The 18,756-nt window shown below is 36.6% G+C and overlaps 1 protein-coding gene across 6 annotated transcripts in view; it reads left to right on the forward strand.

The window, feature by feature from the left end:
- LOC121368092 overlaps nucleotides 1–18,756 on the forward strand; it is a 132,700-nt gene that overhangs the window by 82,667 nt on the left and 31,277 nt on the right. For all 6 annotated transcript variants that reach the window (XM_041492645.1, XM_041492646.1, XM_041492648.1 and 3 more), the window contains one exon: nucleotides 14,092–14,164. In XM_041492645.1, coding sequence (XP_041348579.1) covers nucleotides 14,092–14,164 — 73 coding nt within the window. The remainder of the gene's footprint in view (nucleotides 1–14,091; nucleotides 14,165–18,756) is intronic.

The following is an 18,756-nucleotide window of genomic DNA, read 5'->3' on the forward strand; positions in this document are numbered from 1 at the left end:
AACAGAAATTCAAATTTAAAGGCATATTGTCACAGACCACTGACCTATTTAATGGTCTAACGAAGTATTACCTGAACAAATAGAATTTGATTTGTCCCTAAATATACATTATTCAACCATCTTCATAACCACCATACTCCATTTATTAACGACATTTTGTAAAAATAATTGAATTATGGCAATGGTCTATAATTCAGAAACTAAAATTGCCAAGAGAGATGACATGGATTTCACTCCATCATGGTTCAGTTAAGGTGATGCGATAGCTAGATTTGGTTTCCAACAATTAATGTAATTTTTATTTATTATTCATTTTTAGAGAAATAAGGTCTTTAAATCTGTGACAGTATGCCTTTAAGACTTGAAATACAGCCCTGGGATATTAAAGCATATATGTGCATTAACATGGCTTGGTGGATGGATGGAACAAAGGGGATGTACAAAGTTAACTATATGTCTCTGTGGTAAAGAGCTCGCTTGATGTGCAGTTGGTATGTGATCAATCCCCATCGGTGGGCCCTTAGGTTTTATTTTTCATTCTTGCCAGTGCACCACAACTGGATATATCAAAGGCCATGGTATGCGCTATCCTGTCTGTGGGATGGTGCATATAAAAGATCCCTTTCATCACATGCTCACACACCCACACCAACCCACAGACCAATGCTTAAAGTTATAATACTTGAGTGGGGGAGGGGATGAATGGTTTATAGAAGACTTTTAAAGCAGGTGTATTCTGTTACATGTGCTCTGACATCAATGTCATAACTTCAAGAATCCAAAGAATGATTTAACATTTTCAACAGGTTTTGAATTCTGCATGTAATTGGCCACCATCACAAAATTTTGAACTGCCCATGTCAGAATGTTTGGGTTTTTTCTTTCTCTCTATTCATGGCTTGTTAAATCTCATTCTAGTTTGGTCAAACATTGTTTGTTTGCCTGGAGGTGTTAGGTTTCATATGGGGAGATATGTCCTCTGATGGATTGAAGCACAAACAAATGCTCTCCTGGCCCCTTTGCTCAAGCCCACATCGAAAGACATGCCATTTGCAGATCTCTCTGGGGTGCGTAGCACTGTATACAGTCAGTGTGCATGGGCTGGTAGCACTGAGTACATCCAGTGTGCATGGGCTGGTAGCACTGTGTACAGCCAGTGTGCATGGGGTGGTAGCACTGTGTACAGCCAGTATGTATGGGCTGGTAGCACTGAGTACATCCAGTGTGCATGGGCTGGTAGCACTGTGTACAGCCAGTATGTATGGGCTGGTAGCACTGAGTACATCCAGTGTGCATGGGCTGGTAGCACTGTGTACATCCAGTGTGCATGGGCTGGTAGCACTGAGTACAGCCAGTGTGCATGGGCTGGTAGCACTGTGTACAGCCAGTGTGCATGGGCTGGTAGCACTGAGTACATCCAGTGTGTATGGGCTGGTAGCACTGTGTACAGCCAGTGTGCATGGGCTGGTAGCACTGAGTACATCCAGTGTGCATGGGCTGGTAGCACTGTGTACAGCCAGTGTGTATGGGCTGGTAGCACTGAGTACATCCAGTGTGCATGGGCTGGTAGCACTGTGTACATCCAGTGTGCATGGGCTGGTAGCACTGTGTACAGCCAGTGTGCATGGGCTGGTAGCACTGTGTACAGCCAGTGTGCATGGGCTGGTAGCACTGTGTACATCCAGTGTGCATGGGCTGGTAGCACTGTGTACAGCCAGTGTGCATGGGCTGGTAGCACTGTGTACAGCCAGTGTGCATGGGCTGGTAGCACTGTGTACAGCCAGTATGCATGGGCTGGTAGCACTGTGTACAGCCAGTGTGCATGGGCTGGTAGCACTGTGTACAGCCAGTGTGTATGGGCTGGTAGCACTGTGTACATCCAGTGTGCATGGGCTGGTAGCACTGTGTACAGCCAGTGTGTATGGGCTGGTAGCACTGAGTACATCCAGTGTGCATGGGCTGGTAGCACTGTGTACAGCCAGTGTCCATGGGCTCATCTGTTGATGTTAACTGTACTTGACAGTGGGCAAATGAAATGTCACTGGATGGATGTGTGTAATGAAGTACAAGCCACATACTGCTATCATGATTGGAGGGGTCATGATATATTTGTAGCATTTTAACTCGATTTTCATGCTATGTCCAGTTAATGTTCAAGCATGCTGTTCTGGACACACACACACCGTACCTATCTGGGCTCTCTGTCCAAAAATTTGTATTGTTTAACGACACCACTGAGCACATTGATTAATTAATCATTGGCTATTGGATGTCAAACACTGGGTAATTCTGACTCATAGTCATCATAGGAAACCCGCTACAGTTTTCCTAATGCAGCAAGGGATCTTTTATATGCATTTTCCAACAGACAGGAAAGCACATACCACAGCCTTTGACCAGTTATGGTGCACTGGTTGAATCAAGAAAAAACTCAGTCAGTTGAATGGATCCACTGAGGTGATTCGATCCTGCGATGCAAGCATCTCAGGTGAGGGCTCTCTGTCTAAGATCAAAAGTTAGTGTTTAGTTATTAGTTGTTAGTGGGTAGTGAGAGAGAAGTATGTGTAGTGGCCTTATACCTAGCCACTGGTGTGTTATAATTCACTTTGGGTGGGAGCTGGTATTGGGATGTGAACCCAGTACCCATATCACCATTAAGTTCAGTGTCTTAACCACTTGACTATTCAGTCACAGGATCATTCCCTTTTGGTGGACACTTTTGAGTTTACCTTATCCCAACCTAGATCAACTACTGATCTAATGAAAGTCATTAGTATGTCCTGTCCTGTCTGTGCCATAAATGGGTGGGGTGGGGTGGGGTGGGGTGGGGGGAATCCATTACTGCAATTTCATAGGTGTAATCTATATGTATATAGCAGGAACAGGTTTCTTCTCTCACAATCCAGTATCATAATAACCATGTGTTTGATTGATTGGTTTATACATATTTTCGTGCTTATATCCAGTTTAGGTTCAAGCACGCTATCCTGGGAACACACCTCTGCCATCTGGACTGTCTGTCCAGGACAGAGGGTTACTATGTTAGTGCAGGGAACATTTTGTTTTCAAAATCTTGATTAGCAATATTTCTAGTCAATTGAAAACTGATTAGCACCTACCGTTTAATGTTTTAAAATTGTGTAGCGATCTCTGTAACTTGTTCCCTGTAGTGGTTAGTGAAAGAGGAGTCAGTGCAGTGGCCGTACTCCTACCCAGTGAGTCATTTAACTAACTCTGGATGGGAGTGGGCATTGGGATGTGAACCCAGTACCTACCAGCCTTAAGTCGGATAGTTTAAAGGGACATTCCTGAGTTTGCTACATTGTAAGATGTTTCCGACTAATAAAATATTTCTATAATTAAACTTACATTTTAAATAAATTTTCTTGTTTAGAATGTCAGTGTTTGTATATTTAATGTGTTTCTGGTCATCTTAATATTTGTAAGAAGCCCGAATTGGATTTTGTCAGCAAATAATTTTGTACGTATTAAAATATATATTTTAGGAAATAAAATGAAATTTAACCTAGTACAAATATTAAAACGATCAGAAACACGTCTAATATACAGCCACTAATACATTATGCCGAAAAATATATTTGATATGTAATTACAATCATTAAAAAGTCTCTGTTAGTCGATAACATCTTAAAAATTGCAGCAAACTCCCTTTAATGACTTCATCACCGAGTCCAGTATAACCATATACTACCTTATAATGCTGAATAGCCATCACTGGTTCAGATGCGATCTTTTGTTATTCTCATCGTCAGACGATTCTGACGTGTTTTTAAGTTGTCAAGACAGTTGACAGTGTTCACAACTTTGTTCACAGTCTGTACACCTTTACAGATGTTTCACGCCTTAGGGCTAGTCGACACAGTTTGCCCGTGGATGTCTTGTGTTTACAGATATTAATCTTTTTGTAGTCAACCGGTATATACAGGCCAAATGGATGGTATAGCGTTAATTTATCTGTAGTGAGTAAATGTTCTAAATTGTTTGTGTAATATTACTGATAAATTGATGGTGTGATATTATTATGTCCATTTAGTGGTTTTGTCAATGTCCTGACTGGATGGGTAATATTATCTATATATAGTGACTTGGAAATTATTCCCCCAAAAAAAAAATACTGATGGGGTTATAATAATGTATGTTATCATAACTTGGTAATTATAAAAATGGGTATGGTAATGTTAATTGATTTATAGTAATAGTATAGTAGTTATATACCGGTATATAAATGCTAAATGGATGCAGAGACATTTTGTTCAGTGCAAGCTGGGTGTGTAATACTGCTTTAAAATGTTCTGTTTCAAAACCTCTGACTTTGTAAACGTGTCATGCAGTTTTATGTACTCTTTGATGGGCTTTAATATTGGATTTTCAACTATGTAATTTGATTTGTACAAACATAATTAGCGTTTATGTGGCTCCACGTTTTTACAAATGTTGAATACATGAGTTTTGTTTACATTACATGAAGTTAACATGTGCAGTTTCCACAGCCTTCAGTCCATAATGGCCATGAAAGGTCTGGTTTGTTATTTGATATTTGATGCATTGATCTTCATTCATGATTAAATACATGATGGATTAATTTAACTGTGGAACATCAAATAACTGAATCTTTTAAAGTTGCAAGCTTGCCTCACCATATTATAACATCATTTACTAATGCAAAATACAAAAACACCTACAGTTTTAATACATTTGTGTTATTATTATCAGCAACTATCATCATCATCATCTGTCTTTATACACCATACTATTCTGTTGACATGTTTTTAAAAAATATTATGTGCCATCATAATGCATTAATTATGACCACACAATAATAACACAATTTTTTGTTATGAATTTAAAGACATATGGTTGGCTGCTCCTAGTTGATGATCCAATTGCCACAGCCATAAACTCCAATGAAGTTAGCATGATCAAAATTGATTGCTCTGTGATGTATAACTTAACCTGAAACTGCTTTCTCTGTGATGCATAAGACAACTGCATATTCAGTTGCCATCTTCATGTAGGATGGTAGCTTTCCTGGTGGTGAAGATCATATTTGGTTATAATGCATATTCAGTTGCCATTGTTGTGTAGGATGGTGGTTCTCCTGGTGGTGAAGATCATATTTAGTTATAATGCATATTCAGTCGCCATCGTCGTGTTGGCGATGAGTTCATTTCCCACTAGAGGCACATTTCTTCAGGTTTGGTGTGAAAACAGAATTATCTTTCTAAATTGGGTCTCTCGTCTGTTGTCGTGTACACAGACTCATTTCATAGACAATGTTCGAAATAGACTTATTACAGGACTGTAGGATAAGAGATCCCTCAGCTATTTCAGAGGGGAAAAGAGTAGTTTGTACATGTATGTAGGAATAAATGAATGTTGGGCTGTGTGCTTATTTGGAATCAACAGAGGTGAGTTGTAGTTAAAGTAGTAAAGAAAGAAAAAGTTGTGGGGCCGAATTTACGAAGCCTGCATTGTAAATATATCAGTAGCTCCAATCCCATGGCTAGTGATATTCAATGTTGGGCTAGAAATAACTACTATTGCCATGCCTGATGGCTAGTGATTTTTTTTTTTTTGGTCAAATGTTGCAGTTAAGTCTATTTTGTAAATATAAATATCATTCCCTCACCCCAACCCCCAATGTTAGTGTTTTTAAGCGCTATCTCCCTCTTTAGGTGACATATCCAATTATTACTATTATTTAATATAATTGTATTAACTTAAAGCAATGTAGGGCTAGTGAATTTTTAATCGTGGCTAGTAAAAAATATTAATCAATGATCCCATGGCTAGTGGATTTTTATAAAAATTCTAAAAGCCTTGTGTATGTAGTTACACACATGTAAATCGTAAACAGGCTTAGTAAATTCAGCCTTGTTTTGCTTAATGACACCACTGGACGACATTAAATTAATCACTGGATGTTAAACATTTAGTAATTCTAACACATAGTCTTCAGAGGAAACCTCCTGCATTTTTCCATTAGTGGCAAGATATCTTCTATATGCACTTTTCCAACAGGACTGTACATACCTCAAATTTTGATATATACCACTTGTTGGAGTACTGGTTAGGAAAATGAAAAAACCCAAATGAATGTGCAAACTTGGCAATGCTAAGGTGGTTTGTTTTAAAACAGCCCTTACATAATAACCTCCTGTCTATATTGTGTAAAGAATATGTTACTGTATATCCTTTCTGTGTAATATATATCAGCCACTTTCTCATGTTTAGGCCACTATGTAAAAGTTAACTTGGGTGGCCTTTATTAATTGGACAAGTTTAGACATTATAGCTATTTTTCTCTACAACTCACATGTATGTGTATTCCAGCTGTGTTAATGAGCCTACTATAGTGTTAAATTGTGTGTACGTCAAAATGAATGGACTCGCTAATATTCCTATAACACAGAGTTAGTAATAGATACACATCTTGGAAAACTCATTCCTCACTGAGCACCAACTGTGACATTTCAATCACAATCGTGCTGATAGACACCTGAGTTGACCCAGTTTTGACGTCACATTACCTGGCAGTCTCGTATATAATCAAACACTCCGCTCTGGTGACATGGCAAGGGGTGGACAGTCGGCTGTTGGGCTCTGTCCTGCATCTGTCCAGTGGTCGAAGTGGACAGTATAATGTGTTATCTCACAGTCGTTTTAACACATCTTCAGGTGAAAGTGGTACATATAATGTGTATGTCACTGTGAAAGCCGGTTCATGTTACATGTATCTGACAGTGAAAGTGGTGCATGTAATGTGTATGTCACGAAGGGGAAGGTAACGGCCGCTGTCGGCATGGAGTACCGCCCCATCTGATAAATCAAACAAGCCAGTGGTCACTACGACCTCACCTTGTGTTGAGGTGAATACAAGCTAAAAAGGTCAGTGCTCGTGGAGACACAGTAATTGTAATTCAAAAGCTGGACGACAGGAAGCAAGGGGCTATTCTGTTCGGACCACGTGTTTTACATTTCATCCAGGTGGATGGAGGTGAGTTGCAAGACGTGGTCTTGTGGACATTTTTCTTTTGATGATATGCATTGTGTCACCACCGCCCCCTACAGTGGTTTAGTATTTCATTTGTGGTCTACCATATCACATCTTTTAAAAGTAGGATTGAATAATTTTTATCTAACCAGTACCTTTTTATGGAAAGATTTTGCCTGAATGTATTTTTTTTTTATCTGTTTCATTCCCAGAGTCTTGTTGTTTTGTTTGTTTCACTGTGTAATGTTTATATTGCTTAGATATGGTTTTTACCTGTGGAAAACATCAGCTCAATTTTAATTTTAGAATTTTTATAGTGATGATGTTCATCAGTTTATTCATATATTTACCTTTATTACATACCTTTTCAATCGTACTATAGTGATAAAACATTTTCAAACCGTGTGATAAATTTATCTGGTATCGCACATATGTGCAATCTGGACCGGAACTTTTAAATGGGGAATTCCCTTTTTAACTTTACTGGAGTTGTCACCTTTTTGTTACTGACGTCATATATGTTTTATAAATTACATCACATCATATTTGAAACATTACACACCACTGCCGCAGAGTATGATTCTTAACCTGACATAAATCCATGGAAGGAGTATTAATCATAGATTTAAGAAAGTGTTATTATGACATAAATCCCCAGTCACATATACACAATTTTTTGCCCCGAATGGCCACGACTTGAAAAATCAGGGTTAATCTTGGATATGCGTAGTGAGACTCTACCGGCTTCCTGATCACTCTCGACTGCTTTAAGAATGCATCACGAATTGAAAAATTCAAAGACTACTCCCGACAGTATTGAACATGATCAAAACTGTCGAGTGCCTATCCAGACATACCAAGAATACTGAAGAATGACCAGGAAGTCGCTAGGGTCTCACTGCGCATATCCAAGAATAACCCTGATTTTTTAAGTCTTGGCCATTCGGGGCAAAAATCGTATATATGTGACTGGGGCTTTAAATTAAAACCCGTGGATTGAACATTATTATCACTACATATATCTTAGTTTTCTTTCTGTCTCTCTGCCCCATGTATAGTTTTCCAGACCTTGTCTTCACACTGCCTCAAGATATTGAATTTGAAATGTGTATAGTTCTGTCATGTACTAGCAGTTACAGATCAAGTTTGACTTTGTTGGTGATTTACCCATTTTTTTACAGAGTTATGGCCCCTGAACTTAGGATTTGTGAAAAGTTGCTGTATTATTAAGAAGAAACCTGCATAAGCCATGATAGAGGCTGGTCTCTTTTGGTGCCTAGATTTAATGGGCTCTAGCACCATTTGAAATCAGTTTCTTGAAGTGGAATAATCAACATTCGGTGACCACAGATTTAATTTCAGTTATATTTAACGTCTGCTGTGTAATATGAACATTTTATATTTTTTTACTTTGAAAGTTTTGACAAACAGATTTGTTTTCTTGTGCATGTGTGAATTAATCATCGTTTTCTTTTTCTTTTTTATCATGATTGAAATTTCCTTTAGATTCTGTGTTGTACAGAGATACAAGCTTGAATGTATATGCTAGTGGTTTTGTCATTCAGATTTTAAAAATGTTTAATGTTCACACGTAAGGATTATATCTGCAAATGTAAATGAAACATACCTGACCTTTCTTTAAAGCAAGTACAATTTCTTTTATACAACACATTTTATACACTTGTTTCCCAAAGTAACACACTACTGACTAAAATGATCTCTTTTGCTAAACCTTATTTTGATCTTTTTGTGTGAAAATATACATATTTTTCATCATTACGATAAAAACAATAAGAGTTGACAACTATAGGTTGTTCTCATGATGAGTGCCACTAGTTTGACAGCGTATGTTTTCTTTTCTCAAACACCTTTTCTGAGAACAGTGATATTTGACTGTGATTCATGAGTGCATACTATCACACTGTCTATATAGAGAATAACTAGTTAATGACGTTGGATATCTGCTTCATCCTGTGAAGGTAAGAATGGGAAATTCTCATTCGGCCTGAACAGAATAAAGCAGATGTCCGACGTCAGTAACTTGTTATTATCTTTATCCTGCAGAACATAAAAAATTAAGGGGAAAAGCTATTATTTCTGTTATTTCTGCCTCATTGTATGATGACCTAGAGGTCAAATGACCAATTTTGTAATGTAGCTATGCATCATATGAGTGACGTCAAAAGTCATAGTCTGCTAGTATACGTTTATGACTTTGCTTTAATCAGTCATCATGATCTGTCAGCAGAATACAAAGATATCTATGGGGTTGTCTTGTCTAGGTTTAAATTGGGAGAACCAGCAATGGAACTAACAGTCCTCCCGCAGGTGGATCAGGAAGGATGTAGAGTTCTGGAGAGTGGCAGTCCTCCTTTAGACAAAGCATGTGACTGTGCTTCATGATACTATAGTAATCACGACCATGTCAAAATTTCTATTTAACTCAGATTTGTGCATAGATACACATTTTTAGTATGTTAACAGATTTGTTGTTCAGATGCCTTGTTACAAATTCAAGAGTATGTCCAGTTATGATTGAAACGTGCATTTTTTACAAATACATGCATATGTCAGTCTGTATAAAAATAAAACTCTGAAACCTCAGTCAACAAGTTGAGTATGTAACATATGAAAAGCTTCTTGTGTGAAAGAAAGAAAAATTTGATGAGCTCAGCTAAATTATTTACATAATGTTTCTCCAGACTTCAACAGTGTCTGGAAATAAAACTGGACAGACAAAAAAAATAAAATAAATAAAATAAATAAATAAAATAAATGTGGCTTATGTTGTTACTTTACATATTAATTAATTAAGATTTACATGATTCATCTTACCTAGATTTATGAAATATATTTATTAATATGGTAACTCAAATTTGTTGTTGAACTATAAGTATCTGCAAACTAATTTTAGTTTATTTACTTTAATAAGTTGGTAATATACTAAATAAATATTTAACAAAATAATATAACAATTATTTTCAGAACTAAGGTGTGGGCATTTGTAATTATACATACTTTTTCGACATAATAGATTATTTATACTTACTCAAGAAATTTACAGCAAAAGAGAAAACAAGGAGTAAAATGTCAGAAAAGAATGTAAAAGTACTCCAAGTAGCATTGTATAGGTGATAGAGAAAGTTTGGACATGTTAGGACTGGTGTTCTGCAGAGATCAGTATTGGGTTCCTTTCTCTTTCTAATCTTGGTTACTCATCATCCAGTGACTCTCACAAACACTACAGACCTACCTATAGATCTGTTTGCAGATCACAAAAACACAATATTCTGTAGGACACTCCTTAAACATTGTAAAAGAACTTAACTGAAGACTTAAAAACAAGTATAGATGCATGTACTAACTTGCTCCCCAATAAATACAAAATATAAATAGCTATGCTAGCTAGAAATTATACCCATCAATCATTTTCTTACACAGAAATAAAGAAAATACTGTAAAATCTTACACATATTATAATTATATTTTTTGATAGTCCGTTGAATCTTAAAAGTACAGGTTAAATTCTGACCAAAGTTTACAATTTGTTGTATAGTGAAACCTATCAAAACCCGACCTTGAACTAATCAGAGTCCTGTAAAAACTGGCCCAAGTTTCATGGTCCCAAATAATCTAAATTCCAAAACACTACTCTCTAAATACTCCAATAGCTGATGATTAATAAATCAATGTGCTCTATGGGTGTTGTTAAACAAAACAAACTTTAACTCTAAACACTAGATCCTGTCTAAATGGGATAAATATTAGGTCCCTGGGTGATCCAGTTTAGACAGGTTTCACTGTAGTTACTTTGATACAGAACATATATATAACATTCAACGAAAATAACAGCTAAAAGGTGTTAACACAACACTAATAAGTGTTATTTTCACCGTAGTGACATTTTTTTAATAATACTATGGTTGCAGTCTTCACTTATTAAGAATATATAAATCATATTTGACCCCCACCCCAAAAAAAAACCCCATCAAAATACCCTATTCCCCAATCCACCCCCACACACCCTAAAAAAAAAAACCAAACTCCACCAAATATTCTCTGTCTAGTATAACTGATTGAATATATTGAAAAACAGTATTTCAGATCCACATACATGTATATTTTAAATAAAAATCAATATTTAAGCAGGCTATATAATAGTTACTATAGTGATGCCCTACAACAACATACCATCCAAAACATTCTTACAGTTACTCGTATTTAGATAGTCTCCTTCATATAAACCAACTATTATACTTGTGGTATATATATTTTTTTATGTCATGAACTTTATTTATCAAGTCCTTGAAGCAAAAACTAAATTGTCTTGTACTAAGCTACTTTCTATAAATAAAACGTGATTATTGTTAATACAGTCATTGTTATGAAGTCTTTAAAAGACCGTCAATGTCCGACTGGCAAAGGTTATATGCCTCGACCTTGTAATCCGTCTTGAACGAAACCTGTGTTTAGCTCGGCTAAATGGATACTGCCTGCAAGGTGGATTAATAAGCACTTTTACAAGTACACAGAGGACAATGCTTTCCTTTATTGAATATACATTCATTCAGCCACATTAACAGTTCCATGGGCCCAGTTTATTGGTGGCCATATTTATAGTTGCTATGGTGCTGTTAATCTGTGTGGTTTCAAAAGGAGATATCCACTTAGCAGTATTACCGACAGCAGGTATATATTGACAGGTAGCTAGCTAGTGTTTAGAAACAAAAACATGTCCGGGCAGGTTAGTTGCTATGGTGATACCCAACAACAGCATTCCACCCTGAACATTCTTACAGTTAATGTTATTAAGATAGCCTCCTTCATTATAAACCATTTGCATCAAACTTTGCTTCATTAAAATAAAACAGAAATATATTTTTCTTAATACATGTATTATATATCTAACTGTTACATAAATATTTTACCAATGTTTATGCATAAACAAAGACACAGTCATTGTTAAAACTTAGCTAAGCATTAAAGGGTATTTTTCAATACCTGCCTAGCTGTGACAACAGGTTTTTTTGTGTGTCTTTTATCTTCTGTTTTTTTTATAAAGTTGTACCGAGTTGCTTCACGATTGACTAGTTATACTAAAAAGCTTTTTTGTTGTTAAATATTCCCACGATGACAGGTTCTATCTTGGATACTTCCTTTCTTTAGGATTTTCTGCACTAAATACTATGGGTAAGGTATGTAAACGTTTATCGACAATTACAACCAGTGGCATTTAGGCTTATATATACCCGTAAAGAACACGTTTCTTTGAGACTAGTGGCCGTATGTTAGAATTGTCATAGATCAAACAATGAAGTCATGAATGTTTACTCAGTACACAGTACTGTTGTTGTATACTTGTTTACAATGGCTGTTCGACCATGCACAGCACATACAGTTTCTAGTTGTATAAAACTGGGCTAATATATTCACAGTTGTCTTGTATTTTGTATGAAAGTATACTGTGTTTCATTTATTCTTTTCACAAAGCTATGCTATGATAAACATTGAAGGTGTTAATGCCACCTTTTGTGAATGTGATTCAACAACATGGATTGCATTTTTGTGCAATTAAGCTATAATATAATATACAAGACCGTTTTGAAAAATTTCTGATCGTTCTGACAGCTTCTCCTCTTTTGATTTATACTGCAGAGCATCTTCTTTGTACTTACCCAATGCCACATTTCACAAAGATCTTTTTTCACGCTCAGGTCCAGTCGACTATCATACACACATCGAGCTAAATATTGTATACAAAGATGAATTCCATAAATACAAGCGCAGTGAAGGCTGCCATCTTTATTACTTAATACTGAAGTGGCTATATACATGGTGACTGCGTATACATTCTCAGCTAATAAGGGTTAGCTGTCTAAATGGCGGTCACATTTTTGGGGAAAATCCCAGTTTAAGGCACTACACCCCATCTAAACTTTCCATCTAGTTTATTAGAATAATCAGTAGATTATTTCCCTAATTTAAGAGTAGAGTACCGGCCTCGGTGGCGTCGTGGCAGGCCATCGGTCTACAGGCTGGTAGGTACTGGGTTCGGATCCCAGTCGAGGCATGGGATTTTTAATCGAGATACCGACTCCAAACCCTGAGTGAGTGCTCCGCAAGGCTCAATGGGTAGGTGTAAACCACTTGCACCGACCAGTGATCCATAGCTGGTACAACAAAGGCCATGGTTTGTGCTATCCTGCCTGTGGGAAGCGCAAATAAAAGATCCCTTGCTGCCTGTCGTAAAAAGAGTAGCCTATGTGGCGACAGCGGGTTTCCTCTAAAAAAAAAACAGTGTCAGAATGACCATATGTTTGACGTCCAATAGCCGATGATAAGATAAAAAATCAATGTGCTCTAGCGGCGTCGTTAAATAAAACAAACTTTACTTTTAATTTAAGAGTAAAAAGGAAAAAAGATATCTGATCTTTATCAGTTTGCATTGTACAATCATGTACATGTATGTTGCAAAATATTGATCTTATCATCAGCATTTTATAATATTGGCTGACTTTCCACTGTTATGAGAGGTTTTTAAAGCTGCTATCTCGCCTCACCAAATTCTAATATCATTTACTAATGCAAAGTACAACTATTTTTAAAGCTGCAATCTTGCTTCACCATATTATAATATTATTTACTAATACAAAATACTACCTCTCAAAAACCGGACCCTCTGTAAACTGGAATTCCCATAAAACTGAATGTTTTTCATGGTTCCTTATTAAATATCACCACAGAACAGAAGCTCTTTAAACTAGATACTCCTTAAAACAGGACATTTTACTTGGACTCTCGGGTGTCTGGTTTAAAGGGGTTTTACTGTGCAATTACAGTTTTAAAGCTGCAATCTCGCCTCACCATATTGTAATATCATTTACTAAAGCAAAATACAACTACAGTTTTAAAGCGGCAATCTCGCCTCACCATATTGCAATATCATTTACTAATACAAAATACAACTACAGTTTTAAAGCTGCAATCTCGCCTCAGCATATTGCAATATCATTTACTAATGTAAATAGAACTACATGCAGTTCCAAATGATTTTTTTATATTTTTATTTTTCACAGCAGAGGGACGTTAAAAAGAGCCCAAAACAGTCCAAAGATGGAGCATTGCAAGACAGTGGCAAACAGTCCATAGGTAACAACTTTGATTAGTTATTTTTTTAATTAAATAAGGATTATATATATATTCTAGCTGGCAGAATATGGCTCAGTGGTAGATACTAGCCTGAGGTGTGATGGGTTGCAGGATCAATAGCCCGTCAGTGGACCCAGGGTTTTTTCTATACTAACCAGTGCCTCACAATTGGTACACTGAAGACTGTGGAATCTATTGGTCAAATGACCAAATATCTGATATCCAATAGCTGATGATTAATTAGTATGCTCTAGTGGTGTTCTTAAACAAAACAGTCTTTAACTTTAAGCGAACACCTAGATATACATGCATATTGCCAGTATGTTTAAAAGTACATACTCTTGATTACATTTTCTTTTTCTCTCTTTTTTTTTTTTTTTTTTTTTGGTATTGATTGCAATTTCTTTGTTGTTTTTCTTGTAACAATCCAAGCTTCATATCTGGTGAAAAATCACAAAGGTTACTTATTAACTACCAGTCTGAGAATGATTGATGAACAAGGCTAATAACTTCATTAGCATTTTTTTCTCTCCAATGCTTCTTTATTTGCATATCTCATTACCGATAACTGATATACACGTACATGTGTTTACAAGCCAGTTAATTGTGGTCACTTTTTGGCTTTCCAACATGGTGATGCATGATGCAACATGGAACAGTTTACCAATTGTTCACCCAACGATTAAAAAGATACATAAATTACACGTATTATAATCCTCGATCTTCTCATGATGAGTCTCATGGAGTCTGTGAATTTTTGTAGATCTTATAAAACTTCAGTCTAGACTCGGAACGTTTAATCTGGACTCAAATGTTTTATGATGTTCAAAGTTCACAGCCATTTGTTATAGTTACTTTATAGCTATTAAACCAAGTACCAAAGAAAGAAAGAAATGTTTTATTTAATGACACACTCAACTCATTTTTTTATTTACGGTTATATGGCGTCAGACATATGGTTAAGGACGACACAGATTTTGAGAGGAAACCCGCTGTCGCCACTTCATGGGCTACTCTTTCCAATTAGCAGCAAGGGATCTTTTATTTGCGCTTCCCACAGGCAGGATAGCACAAACCATGGCCTTTGTTGAACCAGTTATGGATCACTGGTCAATGCAAGAGGTTTACACTTATTGAGCCTTGCGGAGCACTCACTTAGGGTTTGGAGTCGGTATCTAGATTAAAAATCTCTTGCCTCGACTGGGATCTGAACCCAGTACCTACCAGCCTGTTGACCGATGGCCTAACCACGACGCCACCAAGGCCGGTATGAAGTACCACTGAATAAAAAGAGGAAATAACGTATTAATTAAAATGTTTTCTTAATTGATGGCTATGTCTTAGTTCCTGACAGTTAAGAACTTAGCAGTATTGTCAGTTTTTGTACACAGTGCACATACTGTGCATGGTTACTAATGGGACCCATCAAGGCTTTTGATTGTGCCAAAGTCAGGGCAATAAATATTGTGACTGAAAAAAAAGAAAAAAAAGAAGTGTTTTATTTAACGACGCACTCAACACATTTTATTTACGGTTATATGGTGTCAGACATATGGTTAAGGACCACACAGATTTTGAGAGGAAACCTGCTGTCGCCACTACATGGGCTACTCTTCCGATTGGCAGCAAGGGATTTTTTATTTGCGCTTCCCACAGGCAGGATAACACAAACCATGGCCTTTGTTGAACCAGTTATGGATCACTGGTCGGTGCAAGTGGTTTACACCTACCCATTGAGCCTTGTGGAGCACTCACTCAGGGTTTGGAGTCTGTATCTGGATTAAAAATCCCATGCCTCGAATGGGATCCAAACCCAGTACCTACCAGCCTGTAGACTGATGGCCTGCCACGACGCCACTGAGGCCGGTGTGACTGAAATAAGTATGCATGAAATAAAGCACAAACATACTGACCTGAAATATTTGACCTCAAAACCATGCACAGAAATAATATTAAGCAGTAATTAGATTAAAATTATTTAAAATGCATTTCTGAATATCTACAACTCTTTACCAGCTATTAATAATATTAATTAACTACACATGTCCATTAAAAAGACCTCGGTGTACTTACAACAGTAAAAAAAAAAAAAATCAAAAAAAAAATCATTAAGTCTAAATTAGTGAGATCTAAAGACCAGTCCATTTGCACACTCGTACGCATTTCTGGCTAATGAAATATCTGGTTAAAATAATTTCATTTTGGCTCCAGATCTATTTAATAGTTCCACTGGGAAGCCTTTGTTTCTTGTTCACAGAGGTAATTTCTGGAGGGAATACATATGTAGAACATCATTTCTAGTCTATGTTAAATACATTCTTCTCAGTACTTTTGAGTCCTTGGGTGAGATGTAGTTAGCTCAGTGTGCTCTAGTTGTTTCATTAAAGAAAACAAACTTTTAAACTATTATAGGTAGTACTAAACCAAATAACTTCCGGCTGGGTCAAAGTTCGAGGTGCACCCAACTTTTGATAGAAATATGAACACCACAAGTTATGTGATTGGTGATAAATGTGAGTGTGTTGGTTGTAAAAAAAAAAGTTTCATCTGGGCAAAAAATGTCTGCAATTTTATTTCATCTAGTACCACTGTGTCAAGTAGCCTTGTGCTTGAAACATGTATGGGGTACCTGTCATAGACGCTACGCGTTATCTCAGAAACGAGCAGCTTGACCCCCAATTTTTTCTAATTCACTTTAAGTGTGAGGGGTGGTAGTATTTATATCCGTGGCGTTTATGTCGATTGATACACTGCAGGTAGGAGTTTTAGCCACATATGTTACTATTGTCATCTATGGGATTTGATTTGGTAGTATACACCCTATAGAGTCAAACAGTATAATTGTGACAGTCCAAATCATTACAGAAGATGCTCTGTGCTATCATGCACAAAGGCTATAATACTGATGACCACAACATACTTTAAAACAAATACAGTGGGAGAAATATATAAAAAAATTTTTTTTTTAATGATGATATTTATGAACAGAAAGGGATCGTAAATATTTTTGATAAAAGGAACCATATTAATTTTATTATATTTCAATTTTTACCGACCTTTCAAAAATAATTGGATACACAGGTGGCCGTGTATAAACTGTTTACATAAAAAGCTTAATGAATTGCAATAAAACTGTTTGTACATACCTTACAAATGTAATGTACTGTAAACAGATGTATATACTTATGTAAAAGGTGGTCCTTTTTTTCTGTATGATTTTATTTATTTATTTATTTATTTATTTATTTATTTATTTGATTATTAATATTTTTTTTAAATAAGGTTATTGTGTAAGTAATAAATTTCCATTAAGTATTTGACAGGATAATAGGTTAAAGCTCTTGTAAGAATATGTCATCTAACTTTGGCCTTCTTTTGTGGTGACATCTTGCCAACAAGAATTCATTGCTTCATATTGCAAAACATAGCTTACAGCTGAATAGTTTTTTTTGTTGTTTTTTTTACCTGTCGAGAGCAAACATCAAAAGTTTATTGTGATAACGTGTTACTGGTTTTTAGATCTTGTCTTTTGAACCCATTGGGTAAACGTGTCCTCGTTCCAACTCCTCCCACCTCACTGGATGACTGCATGTAAACAGTTATTAAAATCACCCATGCATTGTTGGGGATTTTATTATTATTATTAGTTTTCATTTTGACTTGATTTTTATGCTTGTGTTCAATTAGGAAAGGAAAGGAATGTTTGTTTTAACGACACCTGAGCACATTTCAAACTGTGGCTAACTGGGGTCTGAGGTACAGTTATATTTTGACATTTGGTCAACAGAGAAAAAGAGAGGAAACCTGCTTCTGCTGCATAGGCTATTCCTAATGATGGTGCAGCATTGGATCTTTTGTATGCACTCTCCCGTAGGTAGGGCAGTACATACCACAGCCATTGATGTACCAGTCATGAGGCATTGGTTGTATATCTGTGGCGAGAAGTAGCCAGATGGTAAAGCACTCGCATGATGTGTGGTCTAGGATCGCCACAGTCAGTGCTACAGAACTAGTATATCAAAGGCCGTGGTATGTGCTATCCTATCTGTGGGATGCTGCATATAAAAGATCCCTTCCTACTATATGTTAGAATTACCAAATGTTTGACATCCAGTATATATGGTATATAAGTTTACTTTGTTTAACGACACCACTGGAGCACATTGAGTAAATAATTATTGGCTATTGGAGGTCAAACATTTAGTAATTCTGATGGTCTTCAGAGGAAATCCGCTACATTTTTCCAGTAGCTACAAGGGATCTTCTACATGTACTTTCCCACAGACAGGATAGCATGTACCATGGCCTTTGATATACAAGTCATGGGGCACTGTTTGGGATCGAAAAGATAGTCAGAAAATGGGTCTATGCACTAAGGGGATTTGATCCTTTGACCCAAGCTCCTTAGGTCAGTGTTTGCACTGAGCTAGATCCCACTCCCTGTAACATACAGCTACTTGGTTACAATTCTTTCTTTCTTTTTTTTTTTCCTTTTTTCTAACAGCATCTTTATTGTGGTACCGACCTCGGTGGCATCATGGTTAGGCCATCGGTCTATAGGCTGGTAGGTACTGGGTTCGGATCCCAGTCGA

Source organism: Gigantopelta aegis, chromosome 3 (genome assembly GCF_016097555.1).
Source record: "Gigantopelta aegis isolate Gae_Host chromosome 3, Gae_host_genome, whole genome shotgun sequence".
NCBI classification, from domain to species: Eukaryota; Metazoa; Mollusca; class Gastropoda; order Neomphalida; family Peltospiridae; genus Gigantopelta; species Gigantopelta aegis.